This window comes from Myxine glutinosa, chromosome 12 (assembly GCF_964187855.1).
Source record: "Myxine glutinosa chromosome 12, kmMyxGlut1.1, whole genome shotgun sequence".
Taxonomy (NCBI): Eukaryota; Metazoa; Chordata; class Myxini; order Myxiniformes; family Myxinidae; genus Myxine; species Myxine glutinosa.
This window is the reverse complement of record NC_136272.1, coordinates 75,833,955-75,855,316: the sequence shown is the minus strand read 5'-3', so window position 1 is coordinate 75,855,316 and position 21,362 is coordinate 75,833,955. Positions and strand designations below refer to the sequence as shown.

At 43.1% G+C, this 21,362-nt stretch overlaps 1 protein-coding gene across 1 annotated transcript in view; it reads left to right on the top strand.

Moving 5' to 3' along the window:
* Positions 1 to 20,704, top strand: part of LOC137417359 (interleukin-17 receptor C) — a 72,078-nt gene extending 51,374 nt beyond the window's left edge. The window contains exons 10-15 of the mRNA XM_078766273.1: positions 2,187 to 2,258; positions 3,313 to 3,427; positions 4,601 to 4,639; positions 10,370 to 10,654; positions 11,675 to 11,873; positions 20,118 to 20,704. Coding sequence (XP_078622399.1) covers positions 2,187 to 2,258; positions 3,313 to 3,427; positions 4,601 to 4,639; positions 10,370 to 10,654; positions 11,675 to 11,873; positions 20,118 to 20,121 — 714 coding nt within the window. The 3' untranslated portion in view covers positions 20,122 to 20,704. The remainder of the gene's footprint in view (positions 1 to 2,186; positions 2,259 to 3,312; positions 3,428 to 4,600; positions 4,640 to 10,369; positions 10,655 to 11,674; positions 11,874 to 20,117) is intronic.
* The last annotated feature ends 658 nt before the right edge of the window (positions 20,705 to 21,362 follow it).

Sequence of the window (21,362 nt, the reverse complement as noted above, 5' to 3'; positions counted from 1 at the left end):
CAGCACTTTCGGAAATATGGAGGTGCAAAGTTTTTCGGTTTTTCAAAGATGGCAGCGGAACCACGCGACTGATGACGTCATCATTAACATATTTTATTCCCCATGGAGAGTTCTTTACAATGAGCCATGTCTCAATTTTCTGTTCAGCACTTTCAGAGATATGGAGGCGCAAAGTTTTTCGGTTTTTCCAAAATGGCGGCCGAACCACGTGACCGATGACGTCATCAATTGGGCAAAGTCTTTCCAGGGCAAGACAAATACGTGTGCAAAGTTTGGCGATTCTACGTGCAACGGTGTAGACGTCATATTTACTGTACTATTATTATTACTAGTACCGACTGCAAAGCCGCAATGAGCCGGCGAAGCCAAAGCCTCTTGCCACTATTTTACCCATCACTATGGCATCAGTAGGCTAGGTAGTTGGTAGTAGGTAGGTGTAGTAGGTACCGTACGTACCTGGTAAGACTTGGTAAAAGAGAAGAGCAGACAGTCCTCCCCAATGGCAATACCTGCATACAATACAATAAATGTCACAAGAAGCTTAAGGAAGTAACTATACGATGTGCTAGCTTAAGGCCTATTTTAAGAAATTTTAACTGTGCTTAACATACGTTTTCACAGTATGTGTGTCGTCTTCTAACTTAAGTCGCTGTCAGGTGTCAGGACTGGTTCTCTCCGGGCACTGCGGCTTCCTCCACCAGAAGAAGTTAGCTTGCAGTGATTAATTCGGTGAATTCCGTCTCAACTTCGGATATTTCCGGCCGTGAAAAACTATCCGTATTTCTAAACTAAATATGTAAACCGCTTATACCGTATTTCTGGCCGTGAAAAACTATCCCATATGGCCGCGAGATTTCTAAAAAATAATTCTTCGTCAATGTTAGAATAATTTTCACCCTCCGAAACGCGTAATAAGCTTTAAAAAAATATTTTTTCAAATGCTCGAATCTCATTGGTTCTGGTGTTTGATGACGATTTTCGTTGAAGATAACGAGGTTGGTCTTAACGTATTTTAATTACTAATTAGAGGTGCATTAGATTGTGAATCAAAGAACTACGGGTGAAACAAACTCCTATTGAACTCTTTCGCAATTGTTTTATGCAAACTTCTGCATCCGGTCGATGGCGGCCTCCATTGAGTGATTTCATTTTAGAAATATTTTTGCAAATGCTCGACTTTCATTGGGTCTGGTGTTTGGTGACGCGTTTCGTTGAAGATAACCAGGCCCGTGCGGGCCGATGTTGGTCTTAAAGTATTTTAATAATACATTGGAGGTGCATAAGATTGTGAATCAAACAATGACGGGTGAAAGAAACTCCTAATGAACGTTTTAAATTTGTTATGCATACTTCCGCATCCGCAAGATGGCGGCCTCCACTGCGCTTCGGAAATCTCGAGCCAAGGCATAATCAGGTTTTCAACATAATACGTACGCGTTCATTGACAACACCGGCTTCGCCGGCTATTATTATTATTATTATTATTATTATTATTATTACGAAAACGATACTACTGAAACAATACACCACTGTATTAAGAAACCTGGGCTTTATTTGTCCAAAGCGGTCGGAAGATGAGTCATAAACTCATAACGCCTAAGGCCTATAGTACTGTACAATATTGTTGGAAGAGACGTAACGTCTATGCTTTCGACATTTGATGTTCATTTTAACAATCGGTTTGTTTGTGTTTCACACTGAATGAAAAACGTTAAGGTAGAGCATGGCGACTGTGATATATGACAGGTTCGACGATATGTTCGGCATGACCGACATATAAATCAAAATTGCGGAGTGTGAAGAGTCAGCCACCGTACGCCGTAATGACATCAGATGTGATCGCATCACCATGTCATGTGACCATATCCTCAGCTCTGATTGGTATACGTTTGAGGGGACATACATACGGATGGACAAACTTCTGGACGGCTTCACCCGATGGACTACACCGTAAAAAATAACTATTTTGGACAAAGATTGACTCCATGCAATTATTAGGATCAAATATTGTTTTGTCCAATTTGTTGTCATGAAAAATAGTAATATTGTCCAGCAACTGACATTGATAGGATTAAGGAGCCATTGCTGTTACTGTGTATAGCGCTACATACAGGGTGCTGCTCAATGGTGCAACACTTGTATCGGATGCGGGTTTCTACAATTCCACCGTTTTACTCCAAATTCAGGTTTGGAGTGATGGAAGGTTCCTCATGGAAGACAAGGTGTTTTGTCCTCCAGGTGAGTGTGAGTTAATTAAGGTGTGGCGTGTTAGCTCACCCACCAAACTTTATGCAGATTAACGAACAGTAAAACTAGAAATCGGTCAGAGACCGAGGACTTGCCGGAATGTACTTTTTTTCAGGGGTGTTGGTTAGAAGGGAATCGGATCATGTTTGACAGAGTTATTAGTAAAAAAAAACAATTTTTGACCTTGAGTTTGACCTTTCAAGGTCACTCAAGGTCAAAGGGCATGGTGCCAAATGAAATGTCGTATGTGACTTCCAATATGTCAGTAACAGTAAGTGTATGCATATCTCTTGTACTTTTAGAGTTATAGTGGTTTGAAATATTTTTTAAATGAAAACTCGACCCCCCAGATTTCACGTTTTGGGTGACCTTGACCTTGAGCTTGACCTTGGGCCTAGAGAGTTAAAAATTGGGCACAGTCTATTCCAGGGCACGGTAAATATCTGTGTAAAGTATGGCGATGCTATGTGCAACGATGTAGACGTAGTACTGCGCACAAACAGACAGACAAACCAACCAACCAACATACTTGCCGGAATCTTTTTCCAGCAAGTAATAAACCTGTGAAATGCTTTTGGTAAATGTAAAGTAAATTGGGTAAGGAATGATCATTGATACTTATTGATGGATACCTTACATGGATGAAGAGGTATTCGTACAGTTTTAATTAGTAAAACCATGTGAATTAATCAGGACTGTTCATGACATCACTAATCTTCCATCAAATCCATATTGATTCCCTTATTTGCCCTCTCCCTTGGTATCTCTATTTTGGAATTCCGCTCCACCTGATAATCAAAGTTTCCAGTCTGTCTTCAAATCTTCACACAAGGGGTTATAATCAACAGGGGGTTGAGGAAGGTTTGCCAACTGCTAACGATCACAGGTAGCAAAGTAAAGGTAATGTTTCAGGTGTTAACTCTCCGTCGGAGCAAGGGTTATCTTTTGCTCAGATGATGGGTTTAACTCGAAAACTTAAAACGTAGACTGTTTTTTTTGGAGCACGCTACACATTATGTCAGTCCAAATTAAACGTTCCCATTGCAATAACATTTGGCAATTCAGGAATGCATTCTGGAATCCCTTACTCCTGCAGGAAAGTGGAGTGGAGTTGCAGATGCAGTGCTCGGTGGTGGAGTTGCTCTGTTCTTCCTGGTCCTGCTTCTGCTCTTGGTGAGATGTATGTATCTCCATCAGCAGGCATTATGCATTGTACGCACAATCACGACTGTATTGTCACTAACGATTCGACAAATCACAGAACCACATGAACAAGAAGCCAATTCTAAGACGGTTCTTTTCTTTCTGAACTGTCACCGCATTTGTACAAGGTTTGTCACAACCATAACAACCATATCACAAACATCTATGGACCGATTTCATTCATACTTGGCAGTGGACCACACATCATGGCACACACGTGCTCCTCACTTAATTTTGTGGTCCGATTAAAGATGGCCGACTGATAGACTGGCGGCCATTTTAGTTGTAAAAAGCCCTGGTATTGAACACGTCCTCAACCATTTCTCAGAGATGCATTTACTGATCTTATTCAAACTTGGCACACCGATACAACAAATGATGGGTTACATATGCACGTCATTTTTTTCGAGATCAGATCCAATATGGATGACTGGCGGCCATTTTGTTACTTTCACGTGTCCCCAACCCTTTCTCGAACACGCATGGACCCATTTTGTTCAAACTTGGCACAAAGGCAATCTATGAGAGTACACATACGCAGAAGCTTTTGTTTTGTAATCCGACCAAAAATGGTCGACTGGCGGTCTTTCAGTAGAGCAAAACTCGGTCTTTTTCTCCTTCTTTATCAATACATTCACCCTCGACTTGTTAAAATACTTTCACAGAAAATAAAGTTTTAAAACATCAGGGTGTCTTTTTCGTTCGCAAGCAGCTGTTGCTATGGCTTTCCAAGCCAGTCGTTCCGTATGAACCGCTTTGCAAGCTGCTCGGCAAGCGCAGCAAGTGATTAAGTCCCTGTTTAACGTCCATTCGAGGGAACACATCGATTCCTCTCCCTTCCTGTGTTACACCAGGATGACAGTTTCTAGCTGGGCCGAGATTTGTACCTGTGATAGACAGCCCAGAGGTGAGTGTGCATACCTCGGCCCTCCTGCCAGCCCCATTTGTAATCGCACGACGCACAGACGTATATTTTATCATGATCAAACATTCATGACACATGATCTCTTTGTAACCCAAAACAACAACATATATGAATGCATTGCAGCTATCAAGTGGCAAATAACACAACCAGCAGAATAAAAACGCCAAATTCACGATATCACTAGAAATGTAAATAGATAATAAATATATGTGTTTCCTGTTTCAGACCTGGAGTCGAGTAGAGCAGTGGATACAGGTGGGCAAGGTAAAAATGAACAAATGCATTCCACAGTACGCGTCTCACGACTGTTGTTAATTGTACATGTTGAATTTCCCCACAAGACTTAAACAATTTAACTTTCCATTTTCTGGCACCGCAGGTAATATAACTCAGCACCACCTGCATATGATGGATGAAAATATGTTGCAATTTTTGAACCAACATTTACCTTCCTTCCAAAATGCTTCAGGCGCGACCCTTCTCCCGTCTCCCTTTATTCCATTTTCCCCTCCCAGCCTTTTCTCCTTTTTTCTCTTACTCCCAACCCCTTCCCATAATCTCCCCTCTCCTTTCCTACTGCTATCATCCCTCCTTTTCTCAATTTGATCTCTCCACTGCCCCAGTGCATATCGAACTCGAACGGCACTCGGTAGAGAGCATACCTCCGCCAGGCTGAACAGTTTACCTTTTGTATCCCACCGATTGGCCAGATCTGGATTTGGACCTGAACCAAAATCTAATTGGCTTGTTTATGTCACCTAACCAAGCTGTCCACGAAGTTTTGTGAAAAGTTGTCCATAACCTTTTGAGATATCCTGATATATATCGGTTTTAGCGCTATCACTCAATCATGAAAAATCACTTTAAAATTCCTCCAACTCGGATCAGGATTCAAAGATAAACAAAACTGTACAAATCCCTCCTTATCACACACCCAGCCACTGCACATCAAGTTTCATCCGAATTCATCTACAACTTTTTGAGATATCCTGCTATATATCGTGTTTTGCCCCATCCCCTCCGATGGTGAAGAATCACTTTAAACATTCTCGGATCTGGATCTTCACCAAAATCTCATCATTTCGTCCTTGTCCCATACCCAATCTCTCCACCAAATTTCGTCCAAATCCATCCACAACTTTTTGAGATATCCTGCTATATATCGTGTTTTGCCCCATCTCCTCCGATGGTGAAGAATCACGTTAAACATTCTCGGATCCGGATCTTCACCAAAATCTCATCATTTCGTCCTTGTCCCATACCCAATCTCTCCACCAAATTTCGTCCAAATCCATCCACAACTTTTTGATATGTCCTTTTCACAAACAGAAACATAGACAGGGGTAAAAATATAACCTCCATCCACCTTTGGTGGAGGTAATAAACAAAAATATGACACGTTTGATCTCAGCTGTGTTTATCGTTACAAGCAAGTTGTTGCCAAAAAGCGTCAGTTTGTCCGCACAATCATTAGGAATGCGATCTGGGATTAAAGAATTGCAAGACAGACATCTTGTTATTTTCATGTCAAGCCAGTTTTGGACGAGGGACACTTGGATTAGATTATTATTAACAGGTAGTAGAACAGGTGCAAAACAACCTTTACATCTGAGGATTTATTGAACATTGGCAGCCATTAATCATATTGTGATGGACGTCGCCTCTGGATAACTCTGATAGGTCGGCTTTCCTTCAAGAGACCATGATTTCCAGTCGTCCCAGTGCTTCCCGCTTCCGCTTCTCGTACAGCCGCGGCTCGGGAATTCCCCCGAGAGCCAGTGACGTCACTCACGGCACGTATTTAACGAGTCTCTTGGCGGGACGCCCGGATGAAGACCTTGAGGCGAATGGTCCAGCGACACAGCTAGCGGATGTGGGCGGGTGAAGGTGAAGGTGCACTGGAGCAGAATTGAAGTGAATTAAATTCGATTGAATCGATTCGTCCTTGTCAGACACCCAACCTGTCCACCAAGTTTCGCTCAAATCCATCCATAACTTTTTGAGATATCCTGCTATGTATCGTTTTTGGCCCCATCTCCCAATGGTGCAGAATTAATTAGAAATTAAATAATTCTCATATCCGAATCCATATTCAGATCTTCACCAAAATCGAATCGAATCGTCCTTGTCAGACACCCAAGCTGTACACCAAGTTTCGTCCGAATCCCTCAACTGTTTGAGATATCCTGCTATATATAAATTTTGGCCCTGTCTCCCAATGGTGAAGAATTAATTAGAAATTAAATAATTCTCATATCCGAATCCACATTCAGATCTTCACCAAAATCGAATCGAATCGTCCTTGTCAGACACCCAACCTGTCCACCAAGTTTCGTCCAAATCCATGCACAACTGTTTGAGATATCCTGCTATATATCGTTTTTGGCCCCATCTCTCAATGGTGAAGAATTAATTAGAAATTAAATAATTCTCATATCCGAATCCATATTCAGATCTTCACCAAAATCGAATCGAATCGTCCTTGTCAGACACCCAACCTGTACACCAGGTTTCGTCCAAATCCATGCACAACTTTTTGAGATATCCTGCTATGTATCATTTTTGGCCATATATCCCAATGGTGAAGAATCATTTAAAAATTATTCTAGCCGGATCCGAATCCGGATCTTCACCAAAATCTAATCATTTTGTCGTTGTCACATCCGCTACATCTCTACCAAATTTCGTCCGAATCCCTCCACAACTTTTTGAGATATCCTGCAATGTATCGTTTTTGGCCATATCTCCCAATGGTGAAGCATCATTTAAAAATTATTCTAGCCGGATCCGAAGCCGGATCTTCACCAAAATCTAATCATTTTGTCGTTGTCACATCTGCTACATCTCTGCCAAATTTCGTCCGAATCCGTCCACAACTTTTTGAGATATCCTGCTATGTATCGTTTTTGGCCATATATCCCAATGGTGAAGAATCATTTAAAAATTATTCTAGCCGGATCCGAATCCGAATCCGGATCTTCACCAAAATCTAAACATTTTGTCGTTGTCACATCCGCTACATCTCTGCCAAATTTCGTCCGAATCCCTCCACAACATTTTTGAGATATCCTGCAATGTATCGTTTTTGGCCATATCTCCCAATGGTGAAGCATCATTTAAAAATTATTCTAGCCGGATCCGAATCCGGATCTTCACCAAAATCTAATCATTTTGTCGTTGTCACATCCGCTACATCTCTGCCAAATTTCGTCCGAATCCCTCCACAACTTTTTGAGATATCTTGCGATGTATCGTTTTTGGCCATATCTCCCAATGGTGAAGAATCACTTAAAAAATTATTCTAGCCGGATCCGAATCCGGATCTTCACCAAAATCTAATAATTTCGTCCATGTCACATACGCTACATCTCTGCCAAATTTCGTCCGAATCCGTCCACAACTTTGAGATATCCTGTTCACAAACGGACAGACATTGGTGAAAACATAACCTCCATCCACCTTTGGTGGCGGAAGCAATAAAAACGTTTAAAAATCTTCTCCAGAACCGCTTAACACATCAATGCGAAACTTCATCTGATCGACGAGCCATGTGAAATATAGTTTGAAATCATTGACCGAATTTAGCATTCATGTGCACAAAAGTAGTTGTTAAATATCGTTGTTGTTTCGTCCGCATCCTGCGGCTGCTGGTTGCATCATTTACTAGAAGCACGGCTGTGTTGGTGATGCAGTGCCCCCATTACCAGTAACCTGGTACTCATTTTGCCGACCTTGAAAGGATGACAGGCCGAGTCAACTCACCTGTTGTTATTCAACACCATGACAGGCGCTGAAACTCAAGACCCTAAGATCTTAAAGCAGCCACCTTAACCGTTAAGCCAACGTCAGGGTTGTAAATATCCTAATAATCAATCAATGATCAATAAAGCTGCAGACAATGGCAATGTATGTGGCATAATAGGGTGCATGGAAGATGTGGGTATTATGGGACATAATAGTAATGTTCAGTAAACGATGGTATTTTTTTGTTCAGAATGAGCGCACAAGGCAGGACTTTACAAGACGATCTACCACGTGTCGTTCTAGTTCTCCCTTTTTGTCTGCTAATGTCCAAGCTGTATCTCAGGATCCCGCTGGGACTTTCAGAATGAAATTTTGCAGTAATTATGGAATTTAAAGTATGCGGAGTTGACATTTTTTTTGATCTTGACCGAATTTTAAGGTCATGTCCTAATTATAGACATTTTAACATGTTTGACCATAACTCAACTAAGGTTCGTCTGATCGGAATGAAATTTCCCTCTCTAGATAGCCCAAAGCAAGCCGCATGTATGCTTAGTTTACATCATACCTGTCAGAATTGAAGGTTAAGGTCTAATGGCGGTTTGAAAAAAATTAATAACACGATTTTTGTCATCGCTCAATTTTGCCAATGCGGAACTTTTTTTGGATACAAGATGGAGGCTCGTGTAAGAGCTAGCATTAATTACACAAAAAAAAACTGACACACAAAACATATAATAAGGGGAGCGGTAGACAAGATGGGGATGGAAGCACACAAACACAACATTTGAGAGCAGGGACATCGAGAGATCTGTGGGAGGGAGAGGGCTTGGGGGGGAAGAGGCGTGGGAAGTAGGAGAAGAAGAAGAAGGGAGGGGGACAGAAGTATAAAACACATGGACACTGCAAGGACTTCCAGGAAAGAAGTCGGTATTTCAAAAAGGTGGATCTGGGGTGAATAAATTGTGATTGTGACCAATCAAATGATTGTGACCAATTGGGATTGTGACCAAAATTGTGACCAATCACAATCAAAAAAATGGTTGTGACCTAATGAACAAAAAACACCTTTTCGTTCATAACTTGAATATTTTTTTCCGATTTTTATGATGATGTATTATGGATAGATTGTAGTCGGGGACACATTTTCTTAATCTACATTCTATCCCTAAATGTTGACGGTCAGATGGTCGACCAAAAAAGAATATGGCCATCATTGGATCACGGGGCCGGGGGAGGCGTACCTTGGTGATCGGAGATATCTAGTTTAGAATTGATCCTATAAAAACGGCGTTTAATGTTGTGGTCAAAGTAGAATCAATAGATCGTGAAGTCTGTGGTTTTAGATGGCAACTAAAGGAAAAGACACTCAACAACAATAGCCACCAAATCAATTACCCAAATGGAGTCCTTTTCAGACAGAGGTTGAGGTTGATGGAAGAAATGAAAGCTGAATCATGGGAAATTAACACACAGGCCTCCAGAGGGTAAACGTAGTGGGGAAGAAGCAAACATAGTATGACACACACACACACACACACACACACACACACACACACACACACACACACACACACACAAAATTAGCAACAATGGTACAAATTTAGAAACCGAGATGAAAAGAACCGTTGGTCAAAACATAAGCAATATCACATGGCTGCTGGTTGCATCATTTCTGGGAAAGGTGGGAGGCTTCACTGCAGATGCAAGCCCCCTATAGCTTTGGGCAGAACTTTGACCATCGTTTTGGTGATAACTCATCCACACTAGGTCAAAAATACCATGGGATCTTTAACGTCTACCAGCTATTGCTAATAGGTGAGTTCCCAGCTGAAAGTCCTTCAAAGTGACGACACACACATTGATGCAATGGCCTACCTGTGAAACACCAAGGTTGCAGTTTATAGTCGGGTTGAGAAACAAACCTCGACTAGACAGCTCAGGAGTGACTATGCTACATCAGATGTCCTGCCAGATCCCTAATAACAAAAATGAAAAAGGAAAAATTAGTCATGTCAAATGAGCTGATACCTTGAAGGACTGTGGAGGGGGAGGAGAATGGGTGGAATTAGGAAGACAACAGATCCTGATGTGGAAGAAAAATATATCTGTGATTAAATATATATATATATATATATATGTATAAAATGAGTATTTAAAAAAAAGGTGAACACCCACTGAAAGGTTGGCAGCATCCATAGATTAATGCCCATCCGCTTCTTCTTCTTCTTCTTCTTCTTCATTTTTCAGGACTATTGCTGATCCTGCATGCAGCTGATAGCCTCCCAATGTGCAAGGAGGTGTTGTCTTTGGCATCACGACTCACCGAGCACCTAGACCGAACACCTCTGTTGGACCTGTGGGACCATCGCGGGATGGCAACCCTCGGACTGCACGGCTGGTTGCTTCACCATCGGGCCGCTCTAGATCGGGTCGGAGGCTGGGTCATCCTCGTGATGTCACCTGCTGCAGTGACCAAGCTACGCAGAGACCGTTGTGAAAGCCAGAGCAGCAATGCTACGGCACAACCCGACAGTAAGTTACATAATGTAAGGAAAATGGTTTGTGAAGGAAGGTTCAACGGATCCTCTCCAGCTGGGAACTTGAAACATCGGGACAATACCTCTGGCGCTCACCTGGTAGAATGTTTTAAACGAATTCCAATGATTGCTAGAAGACAGAGCAGCATGAAGAATCATACATACACAATCATAACACTTTAAACAGTTAAACAAAAAAATACCGATTTTGGGGGGGCAACACCCCCCCCCCCGCCCCCCAAATACCTCCTCAGATCCCAATTTTTCTAATGCCTTGAACAAACATTGGTACATCATGGGTGATGAAGGGTGTGGTCAAGTTTCATCGAAATTGCATGTGTAGTTTCTGAGAAGAAAGCAAATACCTATTTTGGGGGGCACCCAAAACCTATTTTGACTGCTGAGACCCCTTCGACCTTTGAAGACCCTTTGAGATCCTTAAGGCTGCAAAGACAATATGATCATGATAATAAAGCAAATAAATAATGATCTTGATAAGAGAAGTAGAGGGTGCAGCCTATTTCCCCTACTTTATTCTCTAAGAGGGTGGAACACGTTTGGTCAGATGTTTGATGATCACATAAAAGAGAGAAATGGAAATGTGTAAATAAATGCAAAGCACACCTTCTGTTTGTAAGCAGAAATCGATAAAACAATGCAATATTTGTTTATACATATGATTAAATCTATACAACATTGATTGGAGTATATGCTAACCGCCATGTGAAGTGAGGCCTAATTATATTCCACCTATCTGCCAACACAGAGGAGACCAACACCAGCCTTCAGAAGACCGTTTGAAGTAGTTTTCCATTCTGGAGTATTAGATCACCTTAATAACATCACGTTGAGCACAAATCCTGGTTATCTTCATAAACTCAAAAAAAATAAAAAGAATAATAATAAACTCGAACCTGACATATCTGTGTTTTCCTTGTGTTTTCCTTTTGCTTTCCTTGAGTGAATGTAAATCTTCCTCTTCATTCCATGTTGCTCATCTCATGAAAACCGTCAGTGTTCTCAGTGGCTGTACCTTCCATCATGCGCGACCAGCTGGACGACGCATGGTCGGGTCGCTACGTGCTCGTGTTCCCACCAAATACAAGAAACTGCCAAGACTTACCTACTGCTCTCCATGGACGCCCAGTCTTCTCCCTCTGGCAGGACTTTGATGCTCTCTGCAAACACCTGAGCGCACGGTCCAAGACCGAGCTGTGTGTAACAGGTCGCAAGAGACTAAAGTCCATTTGGCTATAATACGTGCAATTGACAATACATCACCTTTACAGCACTTTGCATACCACTCAGTACCTCAGAAAGTTCATATTTTATCTATATATAAAAGTCTGTCTGTCTGTCTATCTGCCACGCCCTTTCCGCCATGACGTCATGATGGCAGTCTGTCTAGAGCTAGGATAGGCCTTTACAGCAGTGTATTATTTATGAGCCATGACTCAATGAGGTGTATTATTTCAGAACAAACTTCTGATAATTGGCAACAAGCCGTACCTAATTAGCCTACATTTCCTAATTATTGTGCCAATTATTGGAGTAAAACTATATTCCCTTCATCATGACTTAACCTGTGTTGTTCTCAATAAACAAAATGATTCTGGAATATAAATAAGCCATATTACTGTAATGTAACATATACATGTGTTACGTGCTCCTACCCGACCCCATGGTCACGGTGTACCTCCGAGCCCCGAGAGGAGTCACGGCAGAAAAATGTGTTATTCTGTATGTCAAAGATCAATGGAGAAGCCACCCCAATTGTTACTCACAAACAAATATTGTATTAAGATCACACAAGAATAACAGTACAACAATAATAGTATTCAATAGTACAATCAATATGTCCTATGATGGTACCATCAGTTCTGTAATATAGAACTCACTGTGCTCCAAGTGAGTGAAACACGAACATCTCCAATGTCTCTTATTCCCGGCTTCAAGCCCAAAGTTGATTCGCTCCAGCGATCGCCAGAACGATGTCCAATCGAGACCAGAATCCCGTGCGGATGGCAAGTACAGTCACACAGCCCAAAGCTGCACAAAGGCACCGTCAAGGCGACTGGGAAATCACACCCTCGGGTATGGACTTTCACGGCTCACAGTCGGCGAACCGCAAATTAATCTTCAAGCCACGGTGAACACACACACGCCAGATATGTCTGAAAGTGGTGAAAACGGCTGACGAAGCAAAGACCTTGCTCGACGTGCGAAGCGCATGGGTCGAAATGGCCAACGACACATTCTTGAGACGTAACGGCCCGGCGATAATTCTCCTCGGAATCCACCGCCAAAAACCTGACACGCAGGTTGATCGGTCACATCGATGACAACTCTGTCGCAGGGACCCCTTTCCCGGGAAACCCGAGAGTTCACTAGTGACTCTTGCTCGCCAACGTTCGCTCCAAACCGCAAGTAGCTCGGCTCCTTGTCCGACTCACTCGCTCCGCCCTTTTTTCTCTCTTTTTCCTCTTTGTCACCCGGTTCCCAATCCGGTTTCCTGTTTCTTTTAACCTTAACTTTTTTACCTTTTGAAAACAGTCCATGAACAATAAACCTTTTGAAAACAATAATAGTACATGGAATCAGAAATATTTACAGTGGATGCAAACCACCACAACGGAAGTGACGAATCCGTAAGACTCCCCCCCCCTCAAGAAAGAAAGTTTGAACATAGTGAAAACTTTCTTTGTGGGCAAAACTCTCCCAACAAACAAAAGTAAACTCACACCCAAATCATCAATTCCCGTGAGCAACGATAATCAATATTTCCCAAAAATAAAGCAACAAAACTTCAAACAACCTACAGAGATTTCCAAAGTTGGTTCACTCTGGACAAAGCATCAGCAACGACATTGTCCCTGCCCTTTACATGCTCAATTTCCAAGTTGAACTTCTGCAAAGCCAAACTCCATCTCATCAACCTCTGATTTTTATTTTTCATTTTTTGAATGAAGGTTAAGGGGTTGTGATCAAAAATCCAAAGTCAAGCAAATCTATAGCACTTTTTTAGGGAGGCCGAGCTGAGAGCCAGGTTTCATGGTGGTTGGGTGGTGAGGCCTGGAAGTATTCACTACATGGACGCCTTTAGGAACGTGGAGTTCACGGTTAATCCATGTAGGAATCTTGGCTCGGCTGCTCCGCAGCATTCAGTGTTTCAAACTCTTCCTAACTTTCATAATAATCACGGTTGGAGCGCTTGTCGCTGTAGTCACGTGAATAGCGGTCTCCTTCTCGGCCACTACCCTGGTAATCATCCTTTTGGGAGCTGCCGTAACTCTGGGAGCCTCCATAGTAATCTCGACTGCGGCCACCACCAAAACTACTACTCCCACCCCGGGAGCCATAGCCACCCCTGAAACTACCCCCTCGTTTTCCTCCTCAGTAGCCCCCTCGAAGCCCATGGCCTGCCTTCTCTACTATTAAGGTCCGACCATCCAAATCCTTGCCATTCAATTCATTTTCTGCATCTTTGGCATCCTTTGTGTTTTCAAACGTGACAAAGCCAAACCCTCTTGACTTTTACGTCTCCCTGTCTTTTATCAGCCGCACTTCCAAGAGTGGTCCATATTGGCCGAAGACAGAGTCCAGAACAACTTCCCTTGTTTTGAAATTCAGTCCACCTACAAAGAGCTTGCCAACATTGCCTCCATTCATGACTCGTGTGTGCTGACACTTAGTTTCAGGGTACTTGACAAGACGTGCCTGTGCAAAGCGTGACGTCAGTACCTTCTCCTTCTCTTCAGAGCGCTTCCTACCCATAGCACGAGTCGCGGTACAGGATGGAAAGATACCCGGAATCTCCTTCTCTAACTGTGCAGTGCTATTTTCCATACTATGATTTTCAACAAACATCGGGTTACCAGAAACTTGACCACCGGCCAAATCATTCCCGATAACAAAAGATATTCCCTCTACAGGAAGAGTGGCTTGTAAACCTACGGTGACCGGTCCTGACACCAAATCAGACTTCAAATGGATGACATGAAGTAGAGCTTTAACATAGCCACCAACTCCCTGTAAAAGAACACTAACACCAGTTGCCGTCTTCTCTGACAATGGCAAAATGCCTTCAAGCATCAAAGATTGATGTGCTCCTGTGTCCCTCAATACCCTAACAGGTCTCTGGTTAGTCAAGTCTCCATCCAGTGACACAAACCCCTCTGAAATAAAAGGTTTTTAACCCTCTTGAACAAGATCGTTCTGTGATGCCGTAACTTTGACATGGGAACCTTCACAAGGCACTGTCCTCCAAGGACGATTTCTCGAATTTGCCAATGCATTCGGAGTTGTACTAGTCTGACTCCACTCCTGATTTTTCCTTTTCAGGGCATAACATTGGGACATCAAGTGTCTAGGTTTCTTGCAAAAAGCGCAAGTAGGCCCGGAGGAAAAACTCGTGGTCTGCCTCGAGCCCCCCGGAAGATAAGTCTGTCTTGGAACTGCAGTCTTCTGATCCCTAAAAGTCGCGGTATCAGATTTGTCCCCCTAGTCATCTCTAGGCCGCCTCCATGAATATTTGTTCTCCGCACCTGATTTACCATAACTCCCCTGGCTAACTCTAGGCGGGAAGTTAAGTTTGTGGAACCCCATCCTGTGTGTCAAAGCATAGTCATCTGCCACGGTTGCTGCCTCATACAACTCTGGTACCTTCTTTTCCTCCAGATGTACTTTAATGTCCTCGTGGACACATTGTTTGAATTCCTCCACCAAGATCAATTGTCGCAACAGTTCGAAGTCTTTCCCAATCCCCTTCGAATCACACCACCGATCAAACATGGTTTCCTTCATTCTGGCAAACTCCACATGGGTCTCACTCTCCATCTTCCTGGCATTCTGGAATTTTTGCCGGTAAGCTTCAGGGACCAATTCATCGGCTTTGAGAATGGCTTTCTTCACTTTCTCATAATCTGCACATTGGTCAATCGGTAAAGCCGAATAGATATCTTGAGCTTTACCCACCAAAACACTTTGCACTAACATAGTCCAGGACCCCACAGGCCATTTTAGCATTTGAGCCACTTTCTAAAAGTGTAAAAAAAACTTGGCTACCGCCTTTTCATTGAAGGGTGGAACCAGACTCACATGCCTACCAACATCCCAGGTGTTCTGACTAGTTGTCGAACCAGCCGGCATGGATGCTACCTCTCCCCGTTCTCCCATTAATTCCAACTCCTTGAGTTTAACTTCCTTCTGATACTCCATGTCACGTTCCTTTAACTCCCTTTCGGCTCTCCTTTCCTCTGCTCTTTCCCCTCCTCTTCTTTCTTCTTCAGCTCTCCTTCCCTCTGCTCTTCTCTCCTCTGCTTTCCTTTCCTCTGCTTTTACCCTTTCCTCTGCTTTCCTTTCCTCTGCTTTTACCCTTTCCTCTGCTTTCCTTTCCTCTGCTTTTACCCTTTCCTGGCTCTACAGTTGCATCTCCATTTTCCGGAGCTCCACATTTTCTTTTTCCTCGGGTAACCAATCCAAGGCTACCTCTGTCCATGTTCCTTGTGCCACCAGAGATTCTACCACCAATGTCTGCATCTCTGCTTTCTTCATATTAACTCGGACCTCCAAGTTAAAATGTCTGGCCAATATCAAGAGTTCCGATTTTTTTAACGCTTGGAACTGTGCCTCATTAGGGGACGCCGCAAACTGTTCTGCGTCAAACACCATGGTGACTATCAGTTAACACCTGTTAACCTTCACACAAAAATTTTTTCCATTTTTTTGGAAATCATTGGGAATGTTAGAAAAAATTCCAAATTTGGGAATTTTAGGAATGTTAGGGAATTCTATCCCGGACGAATTTTAGCAGGGAATTTAATCCCGGACGAGGATCCCCATTTTGAGCCCCCGAACCAATTGGACGAGCCCCCAATTTCTGTTACGTGCTCCTCCCCGACCCCCTGGTCACGGTGTACCTCCGAGCCCCGAGAGGAGTCACGGCACAAAAATGTGTTATTCTGTATGTCAAAGATCAATGGAGAAGCCACCCCAATTGTTACTCACAAACAAATATTGTATTAAGATCACACAAGAATAACAGTACAACAATAATAGTATTCAATAGTACAATCAATATGTCCTATGATGGTACCATCAGTTTTGTAATATAGAACTCACTGTGCGCCAAGTGAGTGAAACACTAACATCCCCAATGTCTCTTATTCCCGGCTTCAAGCCCAAAGTTGATTCGCTCCAGCGATCGCCAGAACGATGTCCAATCGAGACCAGAATCCCGTGCGGATGGCAAGTGCAGTCACACAGCCCAAAGCTGCACAAAGGCGCCCTCAAGGCGACTGGGAAATCACACCCTCGGGTGTGGACTTTCACGGCTCACAGTCGGCGAACCGCAAATTAATCTTCAAGCCACGGTGCACACACACATGCCAGATACGTCTGAAAGCGATGAAAATGGCTGACGAAGCAAAGACCTTGCTCGACGCGCGAAGCGCTCAGGTCAAAATGGCCGACAACACATTCTTGAGACGTAACGGCACGGCGATAATTCTCCTCGGAATCCACCGCCAAAAACCTGACACGCAGGTTGATCGGTCTCAGCGATGACAACTCTGTCGCAGGGACCCCTTTCCCTGGAAACCCGAGAGTTCGCTAGTGACTCTTGCTGGCCAACGTTCGCTCCAAACCGCAAGTAGCTCGGCTCCTTGTCCGACTCACTCGCTCCACCCTTTTTTCTCTCTTCTTCCTCTTCGTCACCCGGTTCCCGATCCGGTTTCCTGTTTCTTTTAACCTTAACTTTTTTACCATTTGAAAACAGTCCATGAACAATAAACCTTTTGAAAACAATAATAGTACATGGAATCAGAAATATTTACAGTGGATGCAAACCACCACAACGGAAGTGACGAATCCGCAACACATGTCATGTTGTTCAAGTACTGTAACGCTCGTATCCATCTAAACTGTAAAGTATTTGAAGGTTTTAAAAGCAGTGCATATGGAAGACACTGTACACCACTATGTAGTTTGTTTTGTTTGCAGGTTTGTATTCATAAAATGTGAATAATTCAAAGCTTTCGCTGATCAGCGATGTAGTTATCATTTTTTTTAAAAAGAAACTTTCGTATCAAAGTGCATACCAAATTATTTTCACTTTGAACCATTTTTATTGTGCACAAAACGTGGTGTGCTTTACCATAATTTAACATTGTTTTTGGGACAATATTCAAAACTTTGGATTACGTGCTGATTTAATGTTCAACAATAAATTCAATCTGACATTTAAATATTTAACAATTGAGCACCTGAGACGAAAAGAGAGATACACCAGATATGATTTAATTATTGTTAATAAAAAAATGATCAAAAGATCAAGTTGTCATTTAGAATCCCATTCAACTCCCAATGATCAGTAATATATTCGAAAAATAAATAAATAAATATCTACCCTATAAAACACAATCTGTGTGTCTGTCCCCCTTCATAAGGCGAGGTTTTAAAGACTTTGAGTAATGTTTTAAGAGGGATTTCAGTGGGGGTTTAAGGGGCAATATTTGAACAAGACTGTTGCCATCGGTTAAAAGACTGAGGACCCAGAAGACCCCAAAGACCCAATGGACCCCAAACACTCAAAATACCCAAATACCCTAAATACACTGTAGACTGTTAAAGACACAAAAGATAATGAAGACCTAGAAGACCCCAATGACCCAGAAGACCCAATGGACCCCAAAGACCCATAAGACCCAGAATACCCCGAGGATCCAAAAGACCCAAACAACCCCAAGGACCCAAATGACCCCCCAAGGACTCTGAAGATCCAAAATACCCCGAAGACCCAAAACACCAAAAAGACCCAATGAACCCCAAACACACAAAATACACTGAAGACCCAAAAGACTGAGAAGACCCAATGGACCCCAAAGACCCAAAATTTTGGTAAGACCAAAAAGACCTCAAGGACCCAGAAGACCCAATAGACTCCAAACACCCAAAATACCCGAAGACCCAAAATACCTTATATACTGTTAAAGACACAAAAGATAATGAAGACATAGAAGACCCCCAGGACCCAGAAGACCCCAAGGACTTTGAAGACCGAAAATACCCCGAAGACCCAAAATACCCCAAAGACCCAAAAGACGCACAAGACCCTGAAGACCCAGAGGATCCAAAAGACCCAAACAACCCCAAGGACCCAAATGACAAAGAGGACCCAAAAGATCCCAATGACTCAGAAGACCCCCAAGGACTTTGAAAACCCAAAATACCCCAAAGACCCAAAATACCCCAAAGACCCAAAATACCCCAAAGACCCAAAAGACTGAAAAGACTCAAAAGACTGAAAAGACCCAAAAGACTGAAAAGACCCAATGGACCCCAAAGACCCTGAATACCATGATGATCCAAAAGACCCAAACAACCCCAAGGACCCAAATGACAAAGAGGACCCAAAAGACCCCAATGACTCAGAAGACCCCCAAGGACTCAGAAGACCCCCAAGGACTCTGAAGATCCAAAATACCCTGAATACCAAAAAGACCCAATGGACCCCAAACACCCAAAATACCCAAAATATGCTGAAGACCTTGGAAACATTACTTTAGTGCATGTTATTTGGCCCTGGGCATGGATGTAGGATAGCCCAGTTACCTTCACAGGGACTCAGTTATCTATCCTCTAAATGAGTTTGAGATGCATGAAAGTTCGTGTTTTGTTCATCAAATGAAGGGAGCAAGACATCTCTGTACGTATTGGCTCAGATGAGCTTTCCACAGGACTTTGCACGATGAAGGTGGTATAGGATAGAGCTCAATGGAGATGACATCAAAGTGGGGATAGGCAATCACAGGAGCAGTGAGGAAGACAGGTTTGGAGATCAGAGAAGCACCTGTCATATTTTTAGCCTTACATTCCCTGTAGTCAGGGCCCTTAGGGATATTTTGGGGCCGTTTGGTTCAAATTCTTCCAAAAGCACCAAATTTGGCCCAGATGTTGCCCATGCCATACTCTTTCGATTTTTGACGGGCGCCAATACGGGCGCCCCCCCCCCCCCCGGGGGGCCCATATTGGCGAAATACTAAATGGCCGCCACAGTTAATTAGAGGAAAATCAGTTAAATAACCAAAAGGGTTGGAATCATGTACGATACCACTTTTCAGGGGTTTTCGAGGTCGAGGAATCCAATTATGATGTTATTTTGATGATTCGAGGTCAAGGTCAACCCTCAAGGTCATCTTAAAGGTCATTTTTGAGTCAAACATGTCGGTTTTTGAGTTTTTTGTCAAGATTTACATGAGGTTCACCATTTTATGTTTCTGGGTTGGGTAATCAAACTCTGACCTTATTTTTGACAATTAGAGGAAATATTTACATGTCTATTTCCTCATTTTCAGGCATATGCAGTTCATCAGTCTAATTACAAAGGTACGGGTTTTGATGTTTTATGAACTGTATGCCATATCCTTGTGTTTAATTTTTGTGCTTTTCTTTTTTTTCAGATAATGCCGTGTCTGTGAGTGTCGACATTCCCAGCTGCAACGGTGGTGCCTGATGCCATTCGGACCTCACGTCTACTCGTGTGAACTATGTCTTCTACCGAAAGTATGAATTGGGAACTCTGTTGTCTTTGTCAATTGGACAAACCTCATGAAGCCTTGCAAACCCCTAAAGAGGAGGGACTTGAATCTCTTGAGAGAGATCTGAAAGACTTTAATGCTATTAGTGCCGATACTCGTCCTCCTGGTATCAATATCACAATTATTCAGCTGAATGATGGCTCAGGTATTGCAGAATCTCTTAAATCACATAAGGCTAAGTATCACAAAACCTGCAGGAGTTATTGTAGTAGTTCTCGGGTAAAACGGGCGAGAGAGAACCTAAAGAAAGAAGCCGGTCCTCAGAATAGTGCAAAAAAACAGATCATCCAGCGAATTCTATCCTTTGGACAATGCCATGAGCTGTGTGATATGTGAGGATGAGGAGGTTAACCTCCACAAGGTAGTCACCGATGTTAACCTCCACAAGGTAGTCACCGATGTTGTAGATGCCAACCTAAAGCGTTGGGCAAAGACCAACGGAAACTTTCAATTACTTGGTAGACTGGTTGCTGTAGCGGATGATGCACATGCAGCTGACACCTATTACCACCATCAGTGTTGTGTACGTTTGAGAGACTCTGCTCGCGCTGCCGAGCGACGAGAATCGGTGGGTCCCGTACCTCCACCCTTTGATCCCATCATCTGTGCTCAAATCGTAGCCCTGATCGAAAATGCAGACACCACCTCATTCAAGCTCTCAGAGCTACGCGAGATATATCAAAAGCTTATCAGTGACCAAGGTCGCCCATGCCGAGATAAAAAGAGCCACACTCAACTCGATTCAAGGAGCACCTTCTTGACCTCTTACCTGAATGGGGTGAGTTTTCAAAAGGGAATGAAGGCAGAAAGGATGCTTATATATCGCACAAAGTCAAGGTTGCTGATGAGCTGGCAAAGACGTATAGGTCTCAAATTGAGCAAAAGGATGCGCTTATTTTCATGCGAGCGGCCGTGATGATGCACAAGTTCTGTTTACAGAGCCAGGAGCCTTTCGACGGATCCTTCCCCCCTAACTGCCTCACAGCTCGTCTGCGAGGAGATGAGAAGTTTCTTCAATGTTGTGCTCCGGGGTCCGTCGGCCCTTCATGGGCGTGAGAAAATTGGTGGCGATGCCAATTTGGATGCCCGGGAGAAAATCGCATGCAA